General features: G+C 43.8%; 2 protein-coding genes across 4 annotated transcripts; both read right to left on the bottom strand.

Moving 5' to 3' along the window:
- Positions 1 to 488: 488 nt before the first annotated feature.
- Positions 489 to 13,845, bottom strand: pkz (protein kinase containing Z-DNA binding domains). Of its 2 annotated transcripts, XM_017683944.2 has the most exons (15): positions 13,511 to 13,845; positions 9,814 to 9,855; positions 7,426 to 7,542; positions 7,248 to 7,340; positions 7,068 to 7,160; positions 6,333 to 6,365; positions 5,402 to 5,464; positions 5,016 to 5,102; positions 4,434 to 4,517; positions 3,408 to 3,506; positions 3,095 to 3,266; positions 2,879 to 3,019; positions 1,887 to 1,988; positions 1,210 to 1,272; positions 489 to 1,122 (listed from the first exon to the last, which is right to left on the bottom strand). In XM_017683944.2, the coding sequence occupies exons 1-15, from the start codon at positions 13,531 to 13,533 to the stop codon at positions 997 to 999; spliced, it is 1,338 nt and encodes a 445-aa protein (XP_017539433.1). In that variant the 5' UTR covers positions 13,534 to 13,845; the 3' UTR covers positions 489 to 996. The 2 variants fall into 2 exon arrangements, with proteins under 2 accessions (XP_017539433.1, XP_017539434.1); XM_017683945.2 differs by lacking the exon at positions 6,333 to 6,365 and having other exon boundaries at positions 13,511 to 13,843.
- Positions 13,846 to 14,670: 825 nt separating this feature from the next.
- Positions 14,671 to 26,559, bottom strand: phyhd1 (phytanoyl-CoA dioxygenase domain containing 1). Of its 2 annotated transcripts, XM_017683960.2 has the most exons (12): positions 26,366 to 26,559; positions 25,527 to 25,685; positions 24,117 to 24,122; positions 22,325 to 22,400; positions 22,193 to 22,240; positions 21,244 to 21,299; positions 21,078 to 21,140; positions 20,952 to 20,973; positions 18,955 to 19,083; positions 18,601 to 18,717; positions 18,124 to 18,250; positions 14,671 to 15,105 (listed from the first exon to the last, which is right to left on the bottom strand). In XM_017683960.2, the coding sequence occupies exons 1-12, from the start codon at positions 26,396 to 26,398 to the stop codon at positions 15,060 to 15,062; spliced, it is 882 nt and encodes a 293-aa protein (XP_017539449.1). In that variant the 5' UTR covers positions 26,399 to 26,559; the 3' UTR covers positions 14,671 to 15,059. The 2 variants fall into 2 exon arrangements, with proteins under 2 accessions (XP_017539449.1, XP_017539451.1); XM_017683962.2 differs by lacking the exon at positions 24,117 to 24,122 and having other exon boundaries at positions 26,366 to 26,554.

Raw genomic sequence — 26,559 nt, 5'->3', positions numbered from 1 at the left:
CACCAATCAGCACTCAGTAGCAGTGATGTTAACCAATCAGCTCTCAGTAGCAGTAATGTTAACCAATCAGCTCTCAGTAGCAGTGATGTTAACCAATCAGCTCTCAGTAGCAGTGATGTTAACCAATCAGCTCTCAGTAGCAGTAATGTTAACCAATCAGCTCTCAGTAGCAGTAATGTTAACCAATCAGCTCTCAGTAGCAGTAATGATAACCAATCAGCTCTCAGTAGCAGTAATGTTAACCAATCAGCTCTCAGTAGCAGTAATGTTAACCAATCAGCTCTCAGTAGCAGTAATGTTAACCAATCAGCTCTCAGTAGCAGTGATGTTAACCAATCAGCTCTCAGTAGCAGTGATGTTAACCAATCAGCTCTCAGTAGCAGTGATGATAACCAATCAGCTCTCAGTAGCAGTGATGATAACCAATCAGCTCTCAGTAGCAGTGATGATAACCAATCAGCTCTCAGTAGCAGTGATGATAACCAATCAGCTCTCAGTAGCAGTAATGTTAACCAATCAGCTCCCAGTAGCAGTAATGTTAACCAATCAGCTCTCAGTAGCAGTAATGTTAGCACCCTAGAGCCCAAAAGCTGTTTGCTGTAGAAAAACGGAAACATACTGTTAGGTTTTCTCCCATTTGCTGAAAAACATTGATTAAATAAATTCTTCTGCTTTCCAAATTAAATAAATGTTCCTGCTTAAATGTTATGATCTCTGTCATATTTTGTTTTTAAGCCATTTAGCTCCCCGATTCACTGAGGACTCGCTCTTCGGTGCCCTTTCGCATTTTTACATCATGTATTTGAATTAACAGGAAGAACAGAAAGTGGCCAAGCTCCCCTTAAACTGACAGACTCTAGATAGACTTCCCAACTTTCCAAATCCATGAATAAAAAAAAATATCTTAACATCACCACCTTAAAATCAATGCCAGATCAGCCCAGCTGAAGCACTGCGACCTTTATTAAGCTCCTGTTTGCACACACAGACGTTATTTCATATGCTGTTATGGCTCGTGTAGCTCTTCTCCAAGGGAAACAAGGTTTGAAGGATTTTGAGAATCTTCACGGCACTTTGCCTGGCTTCTGGCTCTTTGGAGAGCATTTTGTTGATGCACATAAGCTGAAAAAAAAGGAGACGCAACAATGTGTGAATGTGGGAAAAATGGTCAGGAACTGGTGAGAGCTGTTTAAACAGAAGTGCTCTCACCTGCAGGTTATATTTCCTACAGAACGTGTCCGGAAACACCCGATTCCTCACGTCGTTCCACATCTGCAATGTTGAAAAGCTCTTTAAGCACTTACTTTTGTTTAATGATCAAATCATTCACTCACAGGATTGTATGGGCACAGCCACGAAGTGGTCGGCCACGTAAAATGACAGAGCGGTCAGCGGATGCTGAGGGGCGTAGTGCGCAGAGGTCACCAACTTTCTGCAGAGTCCATCACTACAGACCTCCAAACTTCATGTGGCCTTCAGATCAGCTCAAGAACAGCGTAGAGAGCTTCATGGAATGGGTTTCCATGGCCGAGCAGCTGCATCCAAGCGCAGTACAATACAAAGTGTGGAATGCAGTGGTGTAAAGCGCCGCCACTGGAGTCTAGAGCAGTGGAGACGAGTTCTCTGGCCTGCCAGTTTGTGCACAGGTGGCATCCAATCACGGTACCACTGTGAAATTCACTAGGTGCTTGGTTTTATGACTTGGATGGGTGACCAAATACTTTTGGCATATATGTATATATATATATATATATATATATGTATGTGTGTGTGTGTGTGTGTGTGTGTGTGTGTGTTTAACAACAGCAAACCAGATAGAACCTTATAATTCTGGCTACTTTGGCTGTTACAAGTATGAGAGTTGAGAGCGTGATGCTGTTACTGACCTTGCTTTTCTCCATCTTAGTGGGGATTTTCCAGAGAAGCTCAAACCAAATCAGCCCCAAAGGAAAAATGTCCGTTTTTTCGTTGTACTCGATCTGATTCTCCTTAAGTAAAGAAAACATGACGTGTTCAAGCAGGACAGAGCAACGTAACATCTAATGCATCCTCAGCTATTCATCAATGAAGACTTGTTGATATTTACTTCTAAATAGTAGTGTAGACGTTAATAGGTCATTATAATTTCAGTGCATTTGTGATTACACAAAATCTCCTAATACCAGTTTGCACAGCGTTTACTTAACTGACCTAGTAACGTTCCATGTTCATAGCTACTGGTGCCAGAATGGACAAGCTTTCTAAACGCTGACAGAAATCCTATTTAAATTAATCAGAAGTCGTCAAAGACACCTTTTGTAAAACACCTGAATTTGTATTGCTCATTTTAAATGGGCACACTTTATTTTTACTCCCTGAACTTCACTTACAACCATTTTCCATCCTTTCTTTATCCCTTTATGACAGTAGAACTCAATAGTCACCCAGATATCCCAAATCGTTTCTGTAAAAAAAAAAAAAAAGAGAAAAACATCCCCAAAAATTTCCTAACGTAGTAGTGGTAATCGTGAGATGATGACTGTCATCACTGGAAGCCGCTGACTGACGGCGGCGGTGTGCACCTTCATTAGAAGCAAAGGTTTCGAGTTCTTGGACGCTGTGTCGTTCTGATGAGCGCCAGCCGAATGTTCTCCGTGCTTATTAAATCTGGTGTAATCTGTCCATGTGAGCCAGGAAGGAACTCTGTTGTGTCGTCTTGAGTTAGACTGATTTCATGGGTTTAACTGGACCCACAGGGTCCACGATCACCTGTAGCCCCAAAGCCCACAAGCATGTTAAAGTGTTCCCGCCTCTGCAGGACCTCTTTGGACAATAGGGCAACGTTCAGTGCTACCGACTCAATAAGGAAACGAAGGAATGACTAAACAAAGGCAAATACCTGTTCAGGACTCCGGTATGATGGGGTTCCTACACACACGGTCCTCTTCGGACAGCCTCCATTTGCGCCAGTCACCAGAGTAACGAGCCCAAAGTCTCCAATCTTCACTTTGTCATCTTTGCCAAAAAGGATATTATCAGGCTGAATCGAAAGAAGACGAGTTCAGTTTAACTGTCCAGCGGTTAACCGTTTCACACGTGGTACCAAGTTAAATACCTTTAAGTCTCTGTGAATGAAGCCTTGTGAATGGATATAATTCAGCCCACTGACGATCTGATGAAAGACTGAAAGAGCTTCCTTTTCTGTTCTTCGCTGTTTCTCGCCGTTTCGGCCATCTAGCCACGCGGTCAGTGTACCTCCATCACAGAACTCCATAAATATGCAGAGGCTAGTAACATATCAGAACAACACGGTCGTCAATTCAGACAGAAGGTGACATGTTCAACTGACTTGCGAGGTTTTCATGCAGTTTCCCCCGTTATCTATTGGTTTACACGTCTGTGAAATTCCTCTGGATGCCTTGACTTACTGTGTAGAATTCAGAGTGAAGTTAACTCCTGATTCATTGTCCTCAGTTTGACCGCTGGTGAATTTTGTGATGACGGGTTTTTGATCCAGTGAGGACGGCCTGTAAAACAGATGCATATTCCAACAACCGAGAGGCTAAAACCAACGATCTCTTCAAATTCCTGTGTTTAACTTTCTCCTTCCTTGCGCACGTGACAGAAGCGCAATTGTGCACCTGATCTCCTCAGAATGATCTCCTTTAGCCACTTTGTCGATGCCAGAATGTTTTGAGAGGAGTGCGTAAGGCAGCTAATGGGGGCAGTCGTGGGCTGGAGGTTAGGGATCTGGCCCTGTGACCAGAAGGTTGCCGGTTCGATCCCCAGAGCCGACAGTCCATGACTGAGGTGTCCTTGAGCAAGACACCTAACCCCCAACTGCTCCCCGGGTGCCGTGGATAGGGCTGCCCACCGCTCCGGGCAAGTGTGCTCACTGCCCCCTAGTGTGTGTGTTCACTAGTGTGTATGTGGTGGTTCACTTCATGGATGGGTTAAATGCGGAGGTGGAATTTCCCCGTTTGTGGGATCAAAAAACTATCACTTAATGTGAGGGCGGGTAGCTGCTAGAGTGAACTTTAGTGTCTCTTTACAGGGCTTTTGTGCAATGTTTGCTATTTTTCTGACAATGAAAAATAAATAACTTGTTCTTCATGGCAATTCTGACTGGAATTTAAGTAAGCAAAAGGGTGGTCTCTGACTTTTGCACACTGTTGCACTTTTCGGACTTTGTTAAACAGAACCGCACCAGATTTTGTATAAATGTTAGAGGAAGCGGTCGTGAATCAAAAGCGATGTACACAACTACACACAGCAACACAGCGTATTCTGCTGAAGGACACAGTGCTATCCATGTCTACTGAAGGCTGAATTTGACATCGAGTCGTTCTGCCGGCTCTCTTTAACTGTGAATACGGTGAATGTATCAAGTATCACGATATAGCGAAATAGCTTCGTACAGATGAAACTGAGTTGTCAAATATGTAAGAACTTACTTTATTAACTTCAAATCTAAATCCTCTTTGCTGTCAGTGGTTGGTGACTCAGACAGATCTGGATCTTCAGGAGGAGTCTGTGATCTGAAGAGGGGCAACGACATCAACAAACAGCATTTTCTCACAAATACGTATTCAGTCATATTGCATATGTCAGATAGGACCAAACTCATAATTTTACTTGATTATAGTTAAGGGCAATGACGCAATAGGTGGACGAACTCGGTCAATAGCCCAACATGACGTAGTTAAACAAAGCCTGAACTAAAGCCTGCAAAAGCCACAAAGCTGGACATGCAATATAAAATAGAAAGGGGGAAACTGGCTGTGGTTTGTTCACCCAAATAACTCAACTTTAGAGATTTATTAGACACCTTGGAAGGACAGTCTTTATTTCTTTATTACACTTGTTCCTTAGACTTCATTGAGGCCGTGGTCCTTTCTCATTTTTAGTGACTGACGCTTGCTAAGAGCCCGTCTTCTAAACACAGCTTTATACACCATTTGAATGCAATCAAATGAATGTAATCAAATGGTAAAAACAGCAAATGTTGGAGTGTTGTGAAAGTTGTAAGGACTTGCCTCATTGAGTTCCAATCTAAATCACCATCTTGACTGTCAGCGCTGGGCAACTCAGACAGGTCCAGATCTTCAGAAGGCGTTTGTGATCTGGAAGAAAGCATGTATGACGTGCTTAAGGCATGGAGTCTGTAAAGACCTACACAGCCAAACACACAATGTAAAATAGAAAGGGGGAAACTGGCTGTGGTTTTGTTTAGCAAATTGTTTTAAATCACTCACTTTAGACATCTGAGGTCATCTTGCTTTCTCGTTATTTTAGTTTTAAGCTCTTTTACACTGAGGGCTGAAACTATTGCTCAAAAACGTGCTGGCTTTTCTTCACGATGTGCATAACAGCAGCAAAGTGACTCTGTACAAGCTAAACTGAGTGAAAGATAAGGACTCACCTTTTTAAGTTCCAATCTAAATCCCTGTCTTTGTTGGGAGACATATCTAGAGCTTCCTGAAATCTGGAAAAGAGCAACTGTGTTAAGAAAAAGCTTTGGAAATTCAGTCATATTATGCAACATCATTGAACTTTAATTGCAGACCTACTTCCATGCGACGTCATGTCAGTGCGTGGGAGTGTTTGCTTGCTTGCGTATTGTATGTAGCGTTACTCGTATTTAACTCTTAAAGACTGCCCAGTGGCTACGACTACAACAGTGCAAATTTAAAAACACAGCTAATTTTGTAAGAATATAAAGTGTGGTCACTCGGCGACCATCCGAAATACTTGAACCTGAAGGTCATATCTCTGTTTAAAACACGTTTCAAATAACTGGTGAAAATCTGACTCGCATGTAGCGTTTGGCTCAGTAACACACAATAAAGCATGATTTTTCAGCTCCTGCGTTAGCACCACAATATTGCCCACCCCTACTCGGCCCGGGGCGTAACATGCAAGCTAACTGGCTCGTTTTATTGAGCAGTGACTTTCTCTGCAAACAGTTGTTGAGCTTTACAAGCTTTGCCACTCATATTTCAACCAGGGACCTCCTCCTCCTTTATAATTCTCTGGCTTAACACATCCTGAACAACACCTGTTGAGCCTGTTGGTGAATAAGTGACACTACAGTGCTACAGAAACGGAATCCAGTGATTCATAACTGCGTTCACCTTCAGTACTTTGTCAATATTTAATCGAGTATCGTTAGGCTATTTCAACCTCAATATGAAATGGTACTGACTATGCACGTTACAGTGCTTCTGGAGTTTTAAAACACCTCAGTGTCGCTGCTGGACTGATCCACTTATACCTGCACAACACACACTAACACACCACCACCACATCAGTCTTACTGCAGTGCTGAGAATGACCCACCACCCAAACAGTACCTGCTCTGTGAGGGTCCATGGGGGTCCTGACCACTGAAGAACAGGGTAACAGAGTATCAGAGAAACAGATGGACTACAGTCTGTAACTGTAGAACTACAGAGTGCAGCTATACAGTAAGTGGAGCTGATAAGATGGACAATGAGGATAGAAACAAGGAGGAGGTTGAAATGCTATGCCTGATTTTCAGTCTAACGTTCTTCTGACACTGTAACAAACTAAAGAATAGAAACATGATGCAAATAAATGAATGAATAAATAAATAAAGAAAAAATAATTTACATAACTTGATGTTAATTCCTACATTTTCTGAACAGATGAATAATTGTAACAATTCAATTTCCATAGATAACCACTATGGACCAGTTAACACCCCAGCTATGCTGGAGTACTAAAACGATCCAGATACAGACAGTTACATGCTTACACTGGTTGTAGAGCATGTTAAGTGACCCTTATTAACCCATCCATGCAGTGAAACACCACATACAACACCAGTGGGCAGTGAGCACACTTGCCCGGAGCGGTGGGCAGCCCTAACCATGGCGCCTGGGGAGCAGTTGGGGGTTAGGTGTCTTGCTCAAGGATACCTCAGTCACGTGCTGTCGGCTGGGGATCGAACCAGCGGCCTTCCGGTCACAGGGTCGGTTCCCTAACCTCCAGCCCACGACTGTATTGAACCATATAACCAGATAACTGTATTGAAATATTTGGTATAGAGTTTCTTTTAGACTTACCTTGACCTGAAACTGACACTAGAGTCCACTCCCGATCCATAGCCGTTACTCTCAGCTGATTCAGAATAACCGCCTTTCAGAGCAGTTAAGGATCTGAAACACACCCGCGGCATCATTACGAAACAACCTGATGCAAAGTTTATGAGACGACTTGCTCTCGGACGCTGCCGTTTGTCTTACCCGTCAGCGTCTGAAGCAGGAAAGGACCAAATGTACTGAACTACGTTTGGATTGTTCAGGTTAGCCAATGCCTTTACTTCACGATCAGCTTGCCTTTAAAAAACAAACCAAAATAAACGCGTCATGAAGCGCGGAGTAAATCTGAATAGTGTAACTAGTGCATTAAATGTGTACTCACTCTGTAAACTGCACAATCTTCAAAGCGTAGGTCTTCAAGTCCACCTGGTGCTTCACTTTAAAAACAGAACCAAAGCTTCCTTTTCCTAACGGCTCGATTAGCTTGAGGTACATGATACTGTAGATCAAACACGACACAAAAGCAGCACATTCAGTTTAAACGTACCTAAAAGGAGGATATATCGCGGTTCACCCCTCAAACTACTACGATGGAAACCAGAAACACAGAGGTCACTAGCTGGGGTTTGAATATATGGATGTGGTAGCAGTAAGACGGTGTGATCCATCACTGACCTACCGACCCAGCTGATGTTTGCTGCTCATACTAGGTTGAAACTAAACAGTTTAGCTGTGGTCGGCCACTTGGTTTAGCATCTGTAACGGGACAGCAGAGCTTCGTCACCAGACAGGTAAAAATCATCTTTTCCTTCTTCACTTACGACTATCACAGAAACTGCAGCCGTGCTTTTCCAGCTGACAGAAACCGCTCACCAGACATTCTCTCCCACTCGCCCATGACAGATCTGTGAAATGTCCCACTGTCTGGTGAGTGTTTGTCGTGTTCTGACCATAAAGGATCGTTTTACCACCCAGGAGTATCGAAATCGCACGACATGAATTTTGTTTATCGTGAGAACATTTTTGCCCGTATGGCCCAGCTCTAGCACTAGGTGGCTAGGAGGTACATCAATCATCTACCAGTGTTCACAAAATCCAGAACCAGAAGCTGAAGGCAGGGTCCAGGGTCCAGGGTCCAGGGCTGTCTACCCCACAGGTCTTCAAATCCAGAACTTGAATCCAGTTTCTGGTCCTGTATGTTGAATGCACTGGTAGTTAACTATTATACAACTGATTAGCCTCTTATGTCATATACAAAGTAGTGGAACCTTTGAACTGTGCTTTTACTACGTCCCTCTGGTTCTGTACCAAAGGTTCTAGTTGTATGACTTTTGCAACTTGCTCAAGATTGGTACCAAAAGGACATGACGGCACTCAAGGATGTTCTCCTCGGTCTTTGGTAACACCTGCACAGCTGGAGGCGACGACAATTTAACACATTCTTTACTCTTCCAGGTGATGATAATATCAGCAAGCGCTATTACATCACCAATAAATGCACCAGTGTAAACTACAATGGTATATTGACATGCCGGTTACTATTTTTAGAATGATTACTTTATAAACAGTTCACTAAGGTGACATAAGCTGGTTAAGAAGTGTTTATGCTAGCCTCCATAGAACAAGCCTTTATGCTCATATTCTCAAGCTTGACAAAGAAAACCGAATCCTAATGTGTGGCCACAACTTAGTAAGGCGTAGGAATGAGATTATTAAGTCGTGGGAACAAGATCATACATTAGGATCTCGTTCCCACGCTTTACTAAGTCATGGCCACGACTTAATCATCTCATATCGCATGCCTGACTAGGAACTCGTTCCCACGTGTTAATAAGGCGTGGCCACGCATTCATTTTATTTATACAGGATGTCATCATCAGGGCTCCGTAGGCCACAAAACCAACGTATGTTGTGTTCTGGATGCTGGTCAATCAGCCCCATGACCATGCTGGGTGACCAGCGAAACCACCAGCATAAATCAACACAAACCAACTTGGATTTGATGCTTCTCTAACCTAACTCTCTCAGCAGGGATATTGTTGTACACTCACTGGCCACTTTATTAGATCCACCTTGCTAGAAAAAGGTTGGACCCCCTTTTGCCTTCAGAACTGTCTTAATTCTTCATGTCAGACTTTCAACAAGGTGTTGGAAACGTTCCTCAGAGATTCTGGTTGGTTATTTGAGCTCCTGCTGCCTTTCTATCATCTGGAACCAGTCTGCCCATTCTCCTCTGACCTCTCACATCAACAAGGCATTTTCGTCCACACAACTGACCGCTCACTGGATGCTTCCTCTTTTTCTGACCGTTCTCTGTGAACCCTAGAGATGGTTGTGTGTGAAAATCCCAGTAGATCAGCAGTTTCTGAAATACTCAGACCAGCCTGTCTGGCACCAACAACCACGCCACGTTCAAAGTCCCTTAAATCCCCTTTCTTCCCCGTTCTGATGCTCAGTCTGCACTTCAGCAGGTTGTCCTGACCACCTCTACAGGCCTAAATGCAGCAAGTTGTGGCCGTGTGATTGGCTGATTAGCTATTTGTGTTAATAAGTAATGTTGAGTACAGGTGTATCTAATAAAGTGGCCGGTGAGTGTATATATATATATATATAAGCTAACTAGCAAGCAAAATAAGCCAAATCAGACACTTTAGTCGCAAACCTACCAGTGACTGCAAAGTCCAGCACTGGAGCCTGGATTTAAGGGGCGGATCTAAAGGCCTCTGACCTATACGCTTCTTTGTATTAGCAGAAAAAAGCACATACTCACTCTGAGTTTAGGCGGAGTCTTGCTGGTACACTACTTGAGTGACTGTGAAAACAAGTATGAGAATATTATGCGACATACAAGCAGAAAATAGACAACCAAAGATTAAACGTATACAGAGACTCACAACTAGCTGCAGTGCCCATTTACAGAAATATGTAGTTTTTGTAAAAATAAACAAACAAGTGACAAAGTCAACATGTTGAGTAGAGTAACCGTTTGAATCAGCTAAAAATGCTACAATTAGTCAACAAGTCGACATAAAACAAATGATAAAATCATTGAAATATTACATAATACAACTATAAAACATATATAACTAACAATTGAAAACTCAATATGAGTTTTAAGCAGGCAACAAATCAATAATTCTAATAAACAGAGTAATGGGCCAAGCTTACCTCAAAGTCTAAAGATTATTCTACAAATGACAACATTTCTTCATGTAAACAAACTAAAAAGCTAAAGATATGCAGATTGGCTGGGGTGCCCAGACATTTGCACACGACTGTATGCTTGCTGTGCACTGTTGTGGCCAACTACAGTGGAAAAAGAGACACGGTACATGGCTTCTGTTTTTACATCAGGAGCATCTGATGCTTTGACCGGCAAGGTTTTCCAATCCACCCTCTTCCTACCAAGAACAGTGGCATTACACTCATTCGAATGGCTTATTCGCCGTCAAAGAACATGACAGCTCTTTAATATCTGCATGTTGTATTAGTGATAATTCTATTCCAAAATAATTGTGCCATTAATCATGTGCAATTCAGACCTTCAGTGAAGGCCTAGCCAGCCCCTCACCTCACCATACGACACTAGCAGTACTGGAGACCACGAATGAAACGGCAGTATGAACTTTCAGACCTCAGGGTGGTTTCAACTGCGCATAAACCTCAAGAGTGTTGGCTCAACGTGACGTTTGTCGAGAGCTTCACCAATCCTCAGCATCTCAAGACTCATTCCAGGCTAGTCCAGGCATGTCCTACTGGGGACCTCCTGGGCCAAAAGGCTGCGGGGATTAGTGTTTACCATCTAACGCTCTGAATTCAGTTCATGAAGGCCTTGCTAATTAGCTGATGTGTGTTTAGAGAGGCAGTGTGCTGTGCTTTGGCCCCCGGGGACTGGAGCCCGACAGGCGTGGCCTAGTCACTACGGAAGAGAATAACAGGAATCGGTCGGATGTTCAACTTCTTCTCTGATTTCTCGCAAACAAAGCACCCAAACATGATCAACCCTTCAGTCGAACGCATCTCTAAATGTTCTTTGTTGAATATCATGGAAGAAAGTGGTGCAGAACCTGGGACTGTGTAAAAGGAGACTGAAGAGAACGGGTCTGTTAACTTGACTCACTGAGCATTTGGCTAACACTAGAAATCACTTTAAAGACAGCAAATACAGTAAAGCTCGAGTTTATTCCCCCCATTGAAGTTCTGTTTATCTATTTATGTTACATGTGGTGGGCTTCATAGCTTCACTCACACTACAAGGCCCACTAGCCTCTCTTAGCGGTGGGCTAGGGGGTAACATCCTAGTGCATGCACGGGTTAACTTGAGGTAAAGTGTGGTAAAGTGTGATAAAGGCTTATCTGCTTGATTCGTCATGTAAATCGGCCATTTGAACAGTTCGGTTCTTCATCAGGTTCACACGTCTATCCATGAGAAACGTCGCCAAGTCGGTTTATCTTTGAGGCGACTATCCGCTCCATAATTTGCAAGTTCAGTTCATATCAGATTTGTATGTCCAGACATTTCCAGGCTGTCTGCACGGGTTGCCGTGGTAACAACGTAGGTGTGATTAACTACATAGCTACTCTGGTGATGTGGATCTCCGAAGCGGATCCAGGATCTCTGGACTTGACATCGTTCCTGTTCACCGCGTGGCGAGTAGGGCTGCAACTAACCATTATTTTCGTTGTCGATTAATCTGTTGATTACTTTGTCGATTAATCGATTAGTTTTTTTTCTATGAAATGTCAGAAAATGGTGAAAATTGTCGATCCGTGTTTTCCAAAGCCTAAGATGATGTCCTTATTTATTTATTTATTTATTTTTATCCACACCCCAAATATATTCAGGTTGATGTCACAAAGGAGCAAAGAAACCAGAAAATATTCCAATTTAAGAAGCAGGACTCAGAATTTTTACTTTCTTTGCCTAAAAAATGACTCAAACCCTTTAATCGCCTAATAAAATAGTTGCTGATTAAATGAGCAGCCAGAGCGTCCAGACTGAGACGCAGCTGTAAAAATCCAGTTGGAATCGCATTTCCAACCCCCTCCGAATGTGTTTTTTGCCAGTCGGATTTCATGCGGTTTTAGACGTCCAGTCTATAAAAAAAATCAATGTGCATATGCAAAAAATCGCATTTGGGCCGGTGGTCTGAACAAGACCCGTTTTAAGACACAAATCCCATCTGCCTGCAGTCTGAACACGGCCATAGTGCACTTGTGCAGATGCTGCTGCTGAACTTTTTATCATATTCTACACAATTCCCAGGTTATCTGCACCAGTAATAAAAGAAATAGCACCTTTAATCAAAGGTCTTCTATGTGGTGCACAAGACGGCGCACGCCTGTTCAGGCCTATGACGCAAAAAGTGATGTAGTTCCTAAGAAAAGCATCAAGGTGTGTCACGACACCCGCGCGTGCCCAACTATAGCTGGCCTTATGTTCAGTTTTCAACGGGAAAGTCTGGTTTTGAGCTGCTGAATTAGATCAAACGTGGTTCTGGCTCTCTAAGGTCAGGAGAAAGTCAGTCAGTGTTCGCTGTTCAACTCAGCACTTCAGTAGACTTGAATATAAAAGCAGCCAAGCTCACTTTCAACGTCCAGTACATGCTGTTTGAACTGTTCAAAAGGCCTCTCATTTATAGGTTCTAGATAGATCAATTATTACAGATAATACTTATATATATATATAAATAAATAATGTACTTATGATGGTAAAATAGTGATGAATGTGAAAAAAATAACTACACTTTGGGGACTATTTTGCCTCATAACGTCCTGCGTGTACCCCTCCGCCATGGATGGACTAAAGTAAATGGATTAACAAAACCTCACCGCAAATCTACTGTAAAACAACGTCTTTGCTGAAAAAAACAGAAAATATGAAGTGTCTGTTGGTTTCTGGTGGTCGTCTGGTTTCTGTGTGTTCCTGATGGGTTGATATCACAGGGTAAAGGACTCTAATGGTTCAACAGGTGATCTGATTCCAGATGTATTGTTTCCTAATGGTGTCCTACAGGTCTCTAATGGCAACCATTAAGGCAGTTCCCATTAGAAAGCAAACCCATCAGGTGTCAATCCTTGTGTTTTGAATGGGCTTTTCTCAGCATCCATTCCAGGCAGTAACTTGCTGTGAAGGAGCTTTTAGAGGTGGACGTCTGGTTCCTATCACCACCACTGTGAACAGTTCCACGTTTCTCCAGAACAGAGCGCTTCACACCAAACCTCTCTGAATCACTCCGTTTCCATCTTAAACACGTTTTTGTTCTTCTAACAGAGAAAACACATCACTTTGGACGTTTTGCTCAACATCCGACCTATAAAACCCAAATATGACCTCAATAGCTTGAAAACTTTGAGCTTGGTCGACCATCGTGGGCTGGTTTAGATGATGGTCGGTCATGTTTACACAGCAGCCTCTTCGTAGCGAACCTTCTGTGCTTCATCTACACGCTTGGCTCAGGTCTTACCTTTCTCTGTCCACACTGTCCATTTCTGTTCCAGCGCCAGGACGCTGGGGGCTGAGCCGATGTAAGTCCAGCAAATGCGATGTTCTCCTTCTTCATTCAGCGTCCTGAGCCCCACTCACTGACCCCTCAGCCCTGAGCTTGGAGGAGAAAACGAAACTCAGCAGCGTGAGGAGAACCGCCTCTGAGGAACATCTTCCGCTTTATCGACGCTAGAGGGCGCCCCGAGTCCACAATGAACGGGCTCCTATGGAGCTTTGGTGCAAAATCACATGAAACCACCAGTGAACCCACATTTTCATATGTACTTATAGGGCATATAAAAACAGTCAAATAGTACGGAGCCCTGCTGGTGACATCCTTATTAACGCGTGGGAACGAGATCCTAATGCGTGGCCATGACTTAGTAAGGCGTGGGAATAAGATCATGGCTTACTAACTCGCAGCCACGCATTAGGATCTCGATCCCATGCTTTACTAAGTCAAGGCCAGGACTTCGTTCTTCTGTTATTTTATGTTGAGAAACGCTGTTATTGTTACTTGCCAGTGCAGTCGATCACAGCGTGGAGAACCCTCCTTATCTTTACTCCTGAGAGACTCGGCCTCTCCGAGATGCTCTTTTATACCCAGTTGTTTTACTGACTTGGTGCCAATTAACATCATCAAAACTTTTTTTTAAGAATTGCACAACGATACCAGACCTTTGTTGCTCCCGTCCCAACTTTTTTGGAACGGGTTGTTGGCATCAAATTCAAAACGGGCGACTCTTTCAACCTTTGATATGTTGTCTTTGAACAGTTTTCAATAAAATATAGGGGTTCACTGATTTGCACGTCATCATGTTTTGTTTTTATTCACATTTTGCACAGCGTCCCAACATTTTTGGAAACGGGGTGATAACATTCAGTGCAGTATTGGGGTGTAGAAGCCACAGTTTTCCAGTCGCCCTGTATAGGGAGAGAGGAGCCATTTGAGCTTCAGCCAAAGTCACGATCACATGCTAAACCAAGATGATGGTAACAGTGAATAGGTTTTTGTCCGTATCCCTCTCATCCCCCCGCGCTCTAATGCTTACAGAACTGGGGAAGAGCGAAAGAAAGTTAGGAAAACGTGTTATTTATCTTTGAGCTTTTCGTTTGAATAAAATAGTCACAGAATCATAATAAATGGGACAACTGGAAAGGAAGTTTTATTCATTCAGTTCATTTCATTTCAAAATAGGATTCGGTACAATTTCCACTGTTATACGCATGAATATTAGCCTAAAGCGTTACGGGGGAATCCCACTGATTTTCAGAATTTCTGCATGATTAAATGGTGAGGACGTCAACAAAGCCATTCAGATGTGAAGAGCTTGATGCCTCTAAATGCTTCCACAAAGAAAGTTATTACATGAAATGGTTATGAAGACACTCCAGGGTGTCTGGCACATTGTTCTATGTTAATTTTCCACAGGCCACATAGTAATTTTGAAAAATCAGTGGACTTGCCCTTAAAGAAGATCTAACAAAACTATCAGGCCTGTTATAGTTTGGGTTTAACTGTGCTGGTTTTACATGTAGAGTGAGGGGAATGGAAGCTCCTCTGTTGGCTGTAGCCTGTATGAGAGAGAGAGAGAGAGAGAGAGAGAGAGAGAGAGAGAGAGAGAGAGAGAGAGAGAGAGAGAGAGAGAGAAAAGAAGAGAGAGCGAGAGAGCGAGAGAGCGAGAAAGAAGAGAGAGCGAGAGAGCGAGAGAGCGAGAGAGAGAGAGAGAGAGAGAGAGAGAGAGAGAGAGAGAGAGAGAGAGAGAGAGAGAGAGAGAGAGAGAGAGAGAGAGAGTGAGTGAGTGAGTGAGTGAGTGAGTGAGTGAGTGAGTGAGTGAGTGAGAGAGAGAGAGAGAGAGAGAGAGAGAGAGAGAGAGAGAGAGAAGAGAGGAGAGAAGAGAGAGCAAGAGAGAGAGCGAGAAAGAAGAGAGAGCGAGAGAGAGAGAAAGAAGAGAGAGAGAGAGAGAGAGAGAGAGAGAGAGAGAGAGAGAGAGAGAGAGAGAGAGGGGGGGGGGGGGGGAGAGAAGAGAGAGCGAGAGAGAAAGAAGAGAGAGAGAGAGAGAGAGAGAGAGAGAGAGAGAGAGAGAGAGAATGAGAGAGAGAGAGAGAGAGAGAGAGAGAGAGAGAGAGAGAATGAGAGAGAGAGAGAGAGAGAGAGAGAGAGAGAGAGAATGAGAGAGAGAGAGAGAGAGAGAGAGAGAGAGAGAGAGAGAAGAGAGAGAAAGAGAGAGAGCCAGAGAGAGAGCGAGAAAGAAGAGAGAGCGAGAGAGAGAGAGCGAGAGAGAGAGCGAGAGAGAGCGAGAGAGAGCGAGAGAGAGCGAGAGAGAGAGAGGGGGGGGGGGAGAGAAGAGAGAGCGAGAGAGAAAGAAAGAAGAGAGAGAGAGAGAGAGAGAGAGAGAGAGAGAGAGAGAGAGAGAGAGAGAGAGAGAGAGAGAGAGAGAGAGAGAGAGAGAGAGAGGGGGGGGGGAGAGAAGAGAGAGCGAGAGAGAAAGAAGAGAGAGCGAGAGAGAGAGAAAGAAGAGAGAGAGAGAGAGAGAGAGAGAGAGAGAGAGAGAGAGAGAAGAGAGAAGAGAGAGAAAGAGAGAGAGCCAGAGAGAGAGCGAGAAAGAAGAGAGAGCGAGAGAGAGAGAGAGCGAGAGAGAGAGCGAGAGAGAGCGAGAGAGAGAGCGAGAGAGAGAGAGGGGGGGGGGGGGAGAAGAGAGAGCGAGAGAGAAAGAAGAGAGAGAGAGAGAGAGAGAGAGAGAGAGAGAGAGAGAGTGATGTTGAAAGATTTCAATTTATCATCAGTTTAATTTTCAAATAAAAACACACTGTCCACATTTTCATGACACTACCATAACATTTTGACCAGTGGGCAGGGCCTCATTTTAGCCACGCCCCTGCATTTTACAGCAGGAAACATTTCCGCTGCTTCTCTTTATGAATAACTTACTCGTCTTAGATTTCCCGCTAAAGCTGAACGAGAAGACGTGGAAAGTTGGTCTGACACTAAACCTGTTCTCAGTTAATTAATTAATAAATATTAATTAGGTAGAGAAAAATTGATTTAGTCGTCAGCAGGTGAGTTTGGTGGGTCTCAGAAGAAGGAAAGCCAAACTAGGATACAGTTTTCTGGACAAACGGGTCGAATTCTGGTCATTTATTTGCAAAAACGCGTTATCACTAGCCTATCATGTCGTGTGTGAGCATTACATACTCAGACCAGCTACAATGAAAACTCTTTTCTGGCACAAACATATTTGTTTAGTTTATGAAGTCAGAAATTTAAAGATCTAGTTTAAAGATTAAGAGACCCTTATTAGTCCCACAACGGGGAAATTTCACCTCCACATTTAACCCATCCGTGAAGTGAAACACCACATACACTCTAGTGAGCACACACACACTAGGGGGCAGTGAGCACACTTGCCCGGAGCGGTGGGCAGCCCTATCCACAGCGCCCGGGGAGCAGTTGGGGGTTAGGTGTCTTGCTCAAGGACACCTCAGTCATGGACTGTCGGCGCTGGGGATCGAACCGGCGACCTTCCGGTCACGAGGCTGGGTTTATTAGAAAGTCAACAACGAGACGTTTGTCATGCGTGGCTCCCAAAAAGAGCAACATCTATTTTATTTTACTGGTGCGTTTCACAGCAAAAGTTGGGAAAATGGAACTCTTGACGGATCGTTCCGCTCACCGCTGCATTTCCTGCCACGGCTCCACCGACAACAAGGGAACATCCGACTTGCCATCATCCGTCTACCCACAATACTGTGCTTTAAACCACACCTACGTGACCTTAACAAAGAGCTGGATGAGGTGTGAGTGTGCTTAGAGGCGTTTTGGAGTCGTTTTTACAGAAAAGATTTGGGTGACTATTGACTTGTGTTTGTTAGCAACATTAGCATCCTAGCTCGTGCAATTAGGCAAAATTTGGACACCGAACGAGAAATGCAGCCTCAGCTAGATCTGGGTTAAGTGGGAAATTGTGCAAATTTGATTTTTTTTTGCCTAAATCTACTTTAAAGTAGCTGAATTGATCAGAAACTTGTATGTAGTGTTTATATCTGAAACATTGTCACGTTTCTATGATGCACCAGTCGTTTCACTGTGATGCCTCATGCTGGCGCCCGAATTTTCCTCTTTACTTATCAATGTAAAATTCATAAACATTTTACATTTACGGCATTTGGCAGACGCTCTCATCCAGAGCGACTTACAATTGGATTATTTTATAATAATCGGTGTTATTATATTTATTATAAATAATAGGTAGATGAAGGTGGAGTTGGGAGTCTTGCCCAAGGACTCTTATTGGTGTAGTGCAGGGAGCTCAGCCAGGCGGGGATTGAACCCCAGTGTGAACCTACAGTGTAGAAGGTAGAGGTGTTACCCACTACACTAACCAACCACATTCCTTTGTTCTGTTGAAAAATGTGAGGTTTATGTGCGTCTAACTGCCGCACTGCAGCCTGTCAATCAATAATTACTAAAAAGCGATTTTTTTATTGCTTTTTTAATCCTGCTATGTGCCTTGAGATCCAAAAGATTATGTTGCATATATACACTCAGCCTACATTACCCAGCATGCTGTGCTCTCGCTCTCTCTCTCTCACCAGTTCTCAGGGCTCCAGCAGGTGTTTTCAGACTCCATGATGTGGAACGTGTAAACGTGGCGTGAGGCGTCAGACGTGTTCTCGGCGCTGCGGTGGACGACTTCACCGTGGATCAAAACCAGCCCACCTGCCAAATCAGCAAATAACGGTTAGAAGGGAACTCGTTTACCGCCATAAAGGCATTCCTCTAAACGTAGCTTCGTTTACGTCGTCACCAATTAGGCCACAGACAGCTGCTCTCATGGTACTGAATTATCAATAAGGTTGTAAATACGTTCTGATTATTTTGTCCTCTCATATGGCTGAAACAAAATCCACTGCTTCGTTAAATCTCTCGGCTCTCTCCCGGAGTTAATTTCAACAAATGAGATCAACTGAGAGTAGCTACACCCCAAAATAATGAGATTAATGGCAATTAATCATTTTAAACGCCCTTAATTCAATTAAAACGGACAGAGTTCAATGTTTGACTCTGACCTTTCTTCACAGGTGCTGGTACAAAGAGGCCGTCATCATAAATCTGCTCCCGACCAATGAAATCGGTCAAAGGGAACGAGCCTTTAGGGGTCCGCACCATTCGCCTGGTGATTCCATCTGCCCACACACAAAAACACACAAAAGCATCCCTGATTAAAGAGTAACGACATCCCACTTTCAGGAAACTCCAGCCCTGCTTCATATCTGATGTCGTTTAGCATCACAAAGCAGTAGGTTCCAGTTTTCAATATAAAAATCTGCTTTAGGGAGGAAATAAAAAGACCCTGATTAGTGTGTGAGTGTTGTCTGTATGAGTGTGTGTGTGTGTGTGTGTGTGTGTGTGTGTGTACTCACTGTTGTGCGACCCCGGTATGAACCACAGGCAGCCGTTGTGGAGAGTTGCGTCCTCCAGAGCGATCCACACTCCCATCACCCGGCCCAGAGGCTCCGTGTACAGGAAGGTCGCGTCCTGATGAGGAGTCACTGCAATAGGCAAAGGCGGATCACGGGCTCGATTAATAATACACACATACTTTAAATGTCATATAAAAACCGCACTGCTCGTTTTCCATGAACGAGCCAATAGAAATGGTCCGTAATGCCCGGGAATCAGGAACTGCTCATTCTACCAACTGAACTTTCTTAACTTGAAGCATGTGGCAGCTATAAAGGCTTGATAATTAACATGAGGTGAAGCAAGAGTGTCACAGGAGGGAAAGCAATAAACCAGACCCAGCAGATGGTCAAACCGACTGACTCATTGTTCCTTTAAAGGCAAGTTCCACCAATGTCTGCATAATTAAGTGGTTTAGATGAACCACCTGGGCAAATATGCCCTTTTAGAGCGATTTGGCCTGAAATGCTCACTTTTGAGCAACTTACTGGCTGAACTGCTCACAGTGGTGACTCAGGGGTAATTCATCTCCGTTAGTGTGCTGAAGCTGAGGTTCGCTTCACATTCAAATGCACCGTTCCACCTTAAACGGCACCATCAGGATGCTGTAGCATTTAATGTGAAACTGACCCATACTGCCCATGCAGATCTGAAGAGTCTCTAAAAGGTCCTCAAATGGTTATGAATTCACTGCCTGATGCCTGAGACACCGCTTTACGGTAGTTTTCAGATAAAATTTGGTAAAAACAGTTTTTAAATCCATTCATGGTGCCGTAGAAACCGTCCCCAAAGATTTATCACTATTTCACCCCCAAAATCATATAAATAAAGGTTAAAATGGCTGTTTGTTGTGACGTCTGGTTCCCATCACCACCACTGTAAAGAAATTTGAGTCTATGGTGTTCCTCTGTGATCAGCCATTTCACATTAAACCACTCTGAATGAATAAATAAAAATAACGCGTCACCACGCCTTATTAATACGTGGGAACGAGATCCTAATGCATGGCCACGACTTAGTAAGGCATGGGAATGAGATGATTAAGTCGTAGCCCTGACTTAGTAAAGCATGGGAACGAGACCACGACTTAGTCGCGACCATGCATCAGGATCTTGTTCCCGCGCTTTACTAAGTCGTGGCCATGACTTAATCGTCCCATTCCCACACCTTACTACGTCGTGGTCATGCATTATTTTTATTTGTATAAGACGTAATTTACATTTCAGTGACTGTGAATTTTGAAAAAGTGGTGAAATTGTAAGGGTGTTACAGACGTGCAGATGGACGGATGGATAAATGAACAATGTTGGTGGGGTGTCCCGATTCTTGTTGTGATAGAGGGGTAGGGCGAGGTGTTGGGGATACATGACCCTCCAAACAGAGTGTATTATGGTCCTGTTCTCCATAATAAGCATAAACAATTGCTAGAAGTTTGCTGTCTTGGTGGCTGGCTGGCTAAATTTCCCATTCCACCTTAAATAGTCCAGCAGTACTGACGCCTGAAGCGCCATTTAAGGTGGAACGGGAACATTTGTATGAGAAGCTGGAGAATATCTGATTCAGCTTCATATCACTGAAGAATTAGTGGTGGGTGATAATAAATAATTGCCCCCCTCTTTGAAGGCGTATGATCCCTAAATGTATCTAAAGCCCAGCAGTGAGGAGCTGAACTTTCCCCTCCTCTGCTGTCCCTGCAGACGGCCAGGGTCGCCTACAGAGCAGCGCTAGTAGCTGTTAAAGAACTGATGCTCTTTATTTGAGGGTCCCATTTCAGAGGGAAGATTTCAAGGGGCAGGCAGTTCCCAGGGTCTTAAGAACCTTAGGTTCCCTGGGTCTTTAACTACCAGTAATTAGCCATATTTGTATGTGAGAGACCTGAGTACCCCAGTGCTGTACCTTTCTCCTTCAGTAAAAGCTCAAAAGGGGGATGTTATTCCTATTCAGCATGTTCTCTTACCTTCTCCACCGATGCCTGGTTGCTGGAGAAGAAAAATACACACATTTTACTGAAAGAATTATTTTAATATCAAGATTAAAGGGAAGTCTATTAAAGGTAAAAGCTAATATGGGGAATGTACTGTACCTTGAAAATGAACATGCTCTGCAAAATAACAGGGCTGATCAGACCCAGCTTCTTACCCAGCGTCTACAAGCAGAGACAGGGAAAAATACATATCATCTGCTACACGCCCTCACCACAACGTGGGAAAGAATGGAGACGGATGAACGGTCAGCGGTCAGTCTCATACCTGGATTTTAGGAGAGTGAGTGATGGACTTAAACAGAGGCTCGTGGGCATGGAGAGCTAAAGAGAGATGGATATAGAGACAGACAGATTGCAGCTGCAGTTGTTATTTTTGCCAACGTGCAACACCTTAGCAACCACCTGGGATACCATACCAACAGCCTAGCAACACCTTAGCAACCACCTGGGATACCATACCCATAGCTTAGCAACACCTTATCAACCACTTTGAATACCATACCAACAGCCTACCAACACCTTAGCAACCACCTGGGATACCATATCACCTTAGCAGCCACTTTGGATACATACCAACGACCTAGCAACACCTTAACAACTACCTGGGATACCGTAACAACAGCCTAGCAACACCTTAGCAACCACCTGGGACCATACCAACAGCCTAGCAACACCTTAGCAACTACCTGGGATACCATAACAACAGCCTAGCAATACCTTAGCAACCACCTGAGATACCATAGCAACAGCCTAGCAACACCTTAGCAACTACCTGGGATACCATACAAACAGCCCAGCAACACCTTAGCAACTACATGGGATACCATACCCACAGCTTAGCAACACCTGAGTAACAACTTTGGATGCCATATCATCAGCCTAGTAACACCATAGCAATCACCTGGGATGCCGTATCATCAGCCTAGCAACACCATAGCAACCACTTTGACAAATAATGCACTCTGTTGATGTAATTCATGACCTACATGACGCACTACATAAAATGAGCCATTTGAGATTTAGCCTTTATCTTGGTTTTTGCACTCCAGATATTGTGTGGAATCATCTCTGGGTATCAGTTCCCACCACTTGGATTTGAAATCCATGTCAACTTCAAAATTCCTGGAAAGAAACAGCCCTACAGCAGATGGATGAAGGTAAAAGTGGTGAGAGACGTGCACTGTAAACCAGCTGAATGCACTGAGAAAACTCACCATGCCCAACTTTGTTTAGTGAGTGTTCTCTCGGGACAGTGAACTCCCCTGAAAGCAGAGAGAGACTCAGATTAAGAACAGAAAGTCGAAGCAGTACAGACTCACGTGTAAAAAGCTTGGACACAAACCCACCCTTGTCGTCAAAGACTCCTTTCTCGAAGAAAAAACGGATCTTGTCACCACTCGTGATGAAGTAGTCTGCATTTCCCTGGAGGAAGACACACATGACCCTGATCAGTGTTACAGCTGAGTTTGGCTAGTTTAAGGAGCTCATTTAAAAGCAATGCTATCACAATAACTCACAATGAGTCAGCTTAGTGATTAGCTCACCAGCATGTCATTACAAAACCATGTTTAGCAATTAGCCCACAAATCACCATGGAAAGAGAGGAAACCCACACCAGCAGGATCTCACAAATGCACATCACTTGTCTGTAGTTACAAATGTCTATCTGTGCAGTAAACTACATATTTGATGTTGCAAACTGTGTGTAAATGAAGTAAAAGTATATAGGCTGAACAGCTAAGAGGTTAACAGGATACTCCAACAATATTCAGAACCTTTCTGGTAAAAATGTGTCACTTGTATGTCAATTAATCTTATAATCAATAATGACAACCCTAAAAAAGTAAACAAGGTGCTGACAATGCTTCGATTCACCTGATCGTTAAGCACTGCTAAGGGTGGGAACATATAATAACACTAATCAGCCATAACATTAAGACCATTTCCTTGTTTCTACATTCACTGTCCATTTAATCAGCTCCACTGACCATACAGGAGACTTTGTAGTTCTACAATTACAGACTGCAGTCCATCTGTTTCTCTGCATACATTGCTACCCTGTTCTTCAATGGTCAGGACCCCCACAGAACAGGTATTATTTGAGTGGCAGGTCATTCTCGGCACGGACACTGACGTGGTGGTGGTGTGTTAGTGTGTGTTGCGCTAGTATGAGTCAAAATCCCACCCACTGATCCAAATGTGTGGTGGAGCTCAACACGCTTAGAGGAGAGCACTAACCGCCAATTCAGTTACGTCAGCTAACAGACCCTCGTGTGGCCCAGCGCTGGAGCTGAGTGATTGGGGGATGAGGGAGGACTATCTTACCCACCCAGAGAGAGCGAGGGCAGGTATGCTATCTTGGACCCCCCCAGATACGGATGGCTATGGCATCGCCGGGGATTGAAACAGGCACAATATACAATAACAAAGTTTGTTGATCCTCATTCACTGGTTCATAGTTGCTTATGTGCTTACTGTCAGATGCTTTATCACAATAACGATAACACTGTCATAATGAACATCCTTTTGGCTAATTTATAGCAAATATCAACTTTGAGGGATACGTGTGACCACATGTTCTGCCCCCAAGGAAACTCCAGGAAGTCTGAGATTTCAGAACCTAACTATCACTGCCGTATCTCCTTTTTAGTTGTTTTTCCTTTTTGACATAGTTTGAAAAAAACCCGTTGCCCTTTACTTTGTGTGTAAATGTCATATTAAATAGACCAAATGAAACGGCCCAAAATGACTTGGGGGATAAAAGTCTGGTTCCATTAACTTACAATAAAAGTGAAGTATGTTTTATTTTAGTTAGTTACCATTTTGGAGACACGAGGTTTTGATCCTACAACAGCGATATGCTGATTTAGGATAAGGTGCATCTTTTAACCTGCCCTGCAACGGACTGGCGACCTGTCCAGGGTGTATCCTGCCTTCCGTCCGGTGACACCTGGGATAGGCTCCAGCACCCCCCATGACCCTGAGGGAGAAACGGCTTAGAAAATGTTGTGTGTGTGTGTGTGTGTGTGTGTGTGTGTGTGTGTGTGTGTGTGTGTGTGTGTGTGTGTGTGTTCTATTGCCTTGGGGAGAATACAAATTCCTATAGCTAGCCACACCTGGGGTCCTAGGTGGTCTTACCTGCATCTTTCCAGACAAAGCATTGAGCATCAAAAGAAGCAAAAGAACAAAGTTAGCACCTCCTGAATTCATTAAATCACAAGGTGTTTACAGACAGAGTAAAACATTTTCCAATTTTCAAATTTTTAAATATGATTTTGATTTATTTTTGAGGGGAGGGAACAGACTTGTAAGGGAAAAAACAGGCATATTCTCCCTTTTTGTCAAATCTTGTATCTTTACTGTTCATTTTTTTGACATAATTTGAAAATTCCAGCTGCCACTTACATTGCGTTACAATTTCATGATGAACGGATCAATAGAAATGATCCAAAATGACTTGGAATAAAATATCTGGAAAATTAACTTGCCCTGAACATTACAGTTTTTATAATAATGCATGTGGTTTTTATAATAATGCATGTGGTTTTGCTCCGGCGGCGACAATATGCTGTGTTGTGGATGCCGGTACGCTAGTTAGCTAGCATAACAATGCTAGGTGACCAGCTAAACCAGCACAAACCTGTTTTTTTTTCCCAGAAAGAAAGTATAACTTCCAAAATGTTCTCGTTACTGTGTAAGTCATGAATAAACATACATATATTTTACATATTTTCTGAAAATGAATAAAATTGTTTTTATCTTAAAGCTAGTACACTGGCTAGCTGCAGTTAGCCGGTTCCTGACAAAAAAAAAACGTGGAAAGTGTTGATGTCCAGAAATTTATCACCATCCACAACAGATTACGTACATTACTGTTTTCATTTTAACAGATCTCTCCAAAAAGACCGAAGGGTCGGCACGAATGCCGAGGAATATCAACAGCTCTCCTGTCTCTCGTTCTACAAACGTGGAAGGTCAGACGGGCATTTTAACAATTTATCGTACTTTAGAATCAGACGTTCCCACCAGCATCGCTTGAAAGTCTGATTTGTGAAGAAAATGTGCAGAATTAAATCTTAAGACGTAACCAAAGCCTTTCAGAGCGGTTTGGAGTGAATACCCAGCGGTGGTGATGGGAACCAGACGTCCACCTCTGAAGGCTCCCTCACAGAAAGTTCCTACATGAAAGCGGTTCTAAGTATGCAAGCTTATGTCCGAGGCTTTGTTTTATGACCGGTTTGCAGTGAAGTTCGATCTCAAATGTGTTTGACCATCAAACTGTTTGACCATCACCAACAGTTCATATAAAACTCGCGTGGCTTCACTGGTGGTTTTGGACAGTAGATAAAATGGCCATATTCATGCTGTAGACATGGTGACCCCTGGTTCCCATCACCACCACTGTAAAGGAGTCAGAGCCCGTCTGTTTCTCTATAGTCAAACAATTTACATCACATCACATCAACGTCGGATGATCTGAGTGACTGGATTAGGGAAGGACTTTGAAAATGCGGTGGAGCTGCTTTTTAAGCCAGTCAGGGTGGCTACCTGGGTCTTGAGCTGCTCGTCGTGGTCCGTGGTGAACTGAGTGCGGCAGTGTGAGGGAACGTCCATCCGCTCCACGATCTGCCTCATCCTCGCCCGCAGCTCCTCACACTCCTCCGGGCTGAAGACTCCCTCCAGCACCAGGTACCCGTCCTCCCGGTACTGCAGAGCAAACACAGCCATCACAGCCGCTCACGCTCATCTCTACGGCCTACGCAAGCGCTCTTTAGTAAAGGCAATGGTTCTGCTTAGAACCATCTTATGCTTAAAGGGTTATTTGCTTGGGGAATGGTTCTTCAAATGGAGAATGTGTGTTATATATGGAACCTTTTGGAAAAGGGTTCCATATAGCACCAAAAAGGTTCTTGATGTCACGCTTGTGACAACAGAAGAACCTGTTTTGGTGTTGCAGACATTCTCCATCAATCTTAGGAACCATTTCATCATGCAAAGAACTATTTAAGCATGCAAATGGTTCTACACAGAACTCATGGTTCTACACAGAACCATTGCCATTACTAAAGAACCCTAGGAGAACCTTTTTGAAGTGTGTACACTCCACTCCAGAGCTCAGTCGGCTCTGGAGTGAAAGTAAAGCTCTCTCTTGATCACTTCAGCGCAGGTTAGTGAACCAGGCCTCCTGCTGTTTATGGCGAAATCCTACAGGCTGCACTGGTTTTGGGGAGTCGCGCATGGAAGTTACGCAATAAGCGGTCAGCTCGAGCAGAAGCTCCCCTGCACGAGGCTCAGAGAAGCTCCAACATCAGGCTCTGACCTGCCTGCAGAGGTGAAGCTCTGCTGTAAGTGTTCCTGCAGGACCATCAGCAGAGCCACCGACTCACCTTCTTAACGTCCTGCTCCGTTAACGCGTCCATGCCCAGCTCACCGCTCCAGCAGAGAGGCAGCAGCGTCGTTTCTCTTCCCACCCGTTTTCGGACGAGGCCCGTTCCTGCGGTACGATTGGCTGGCGCTGTTCCACCTCCTGCTCCAGCTTCAGCTAGTTGCGGTCTCCCTTTCTGCACTGGGACTTCACTAA

This window comes from Pygocentrus nattereri, chromosome 16, assembly GCF_015220715.1.
Source record: "Pygocentrus nattereri isolate fPygNat1 chromosome 16, fPygNat1.pri, whole genome shotgun sequence".
Taxonomy (NCBI): domain Eukaryota; kingdom Metazoa; phylum Chordata; class Actinopteri; order Characiformes; family Serrasalmidae; genus Pygocentrus; species Pygocentrus nattereri.
This window is presented reverse-complemented; position numbering and strand designations above follow the sequence as displayed.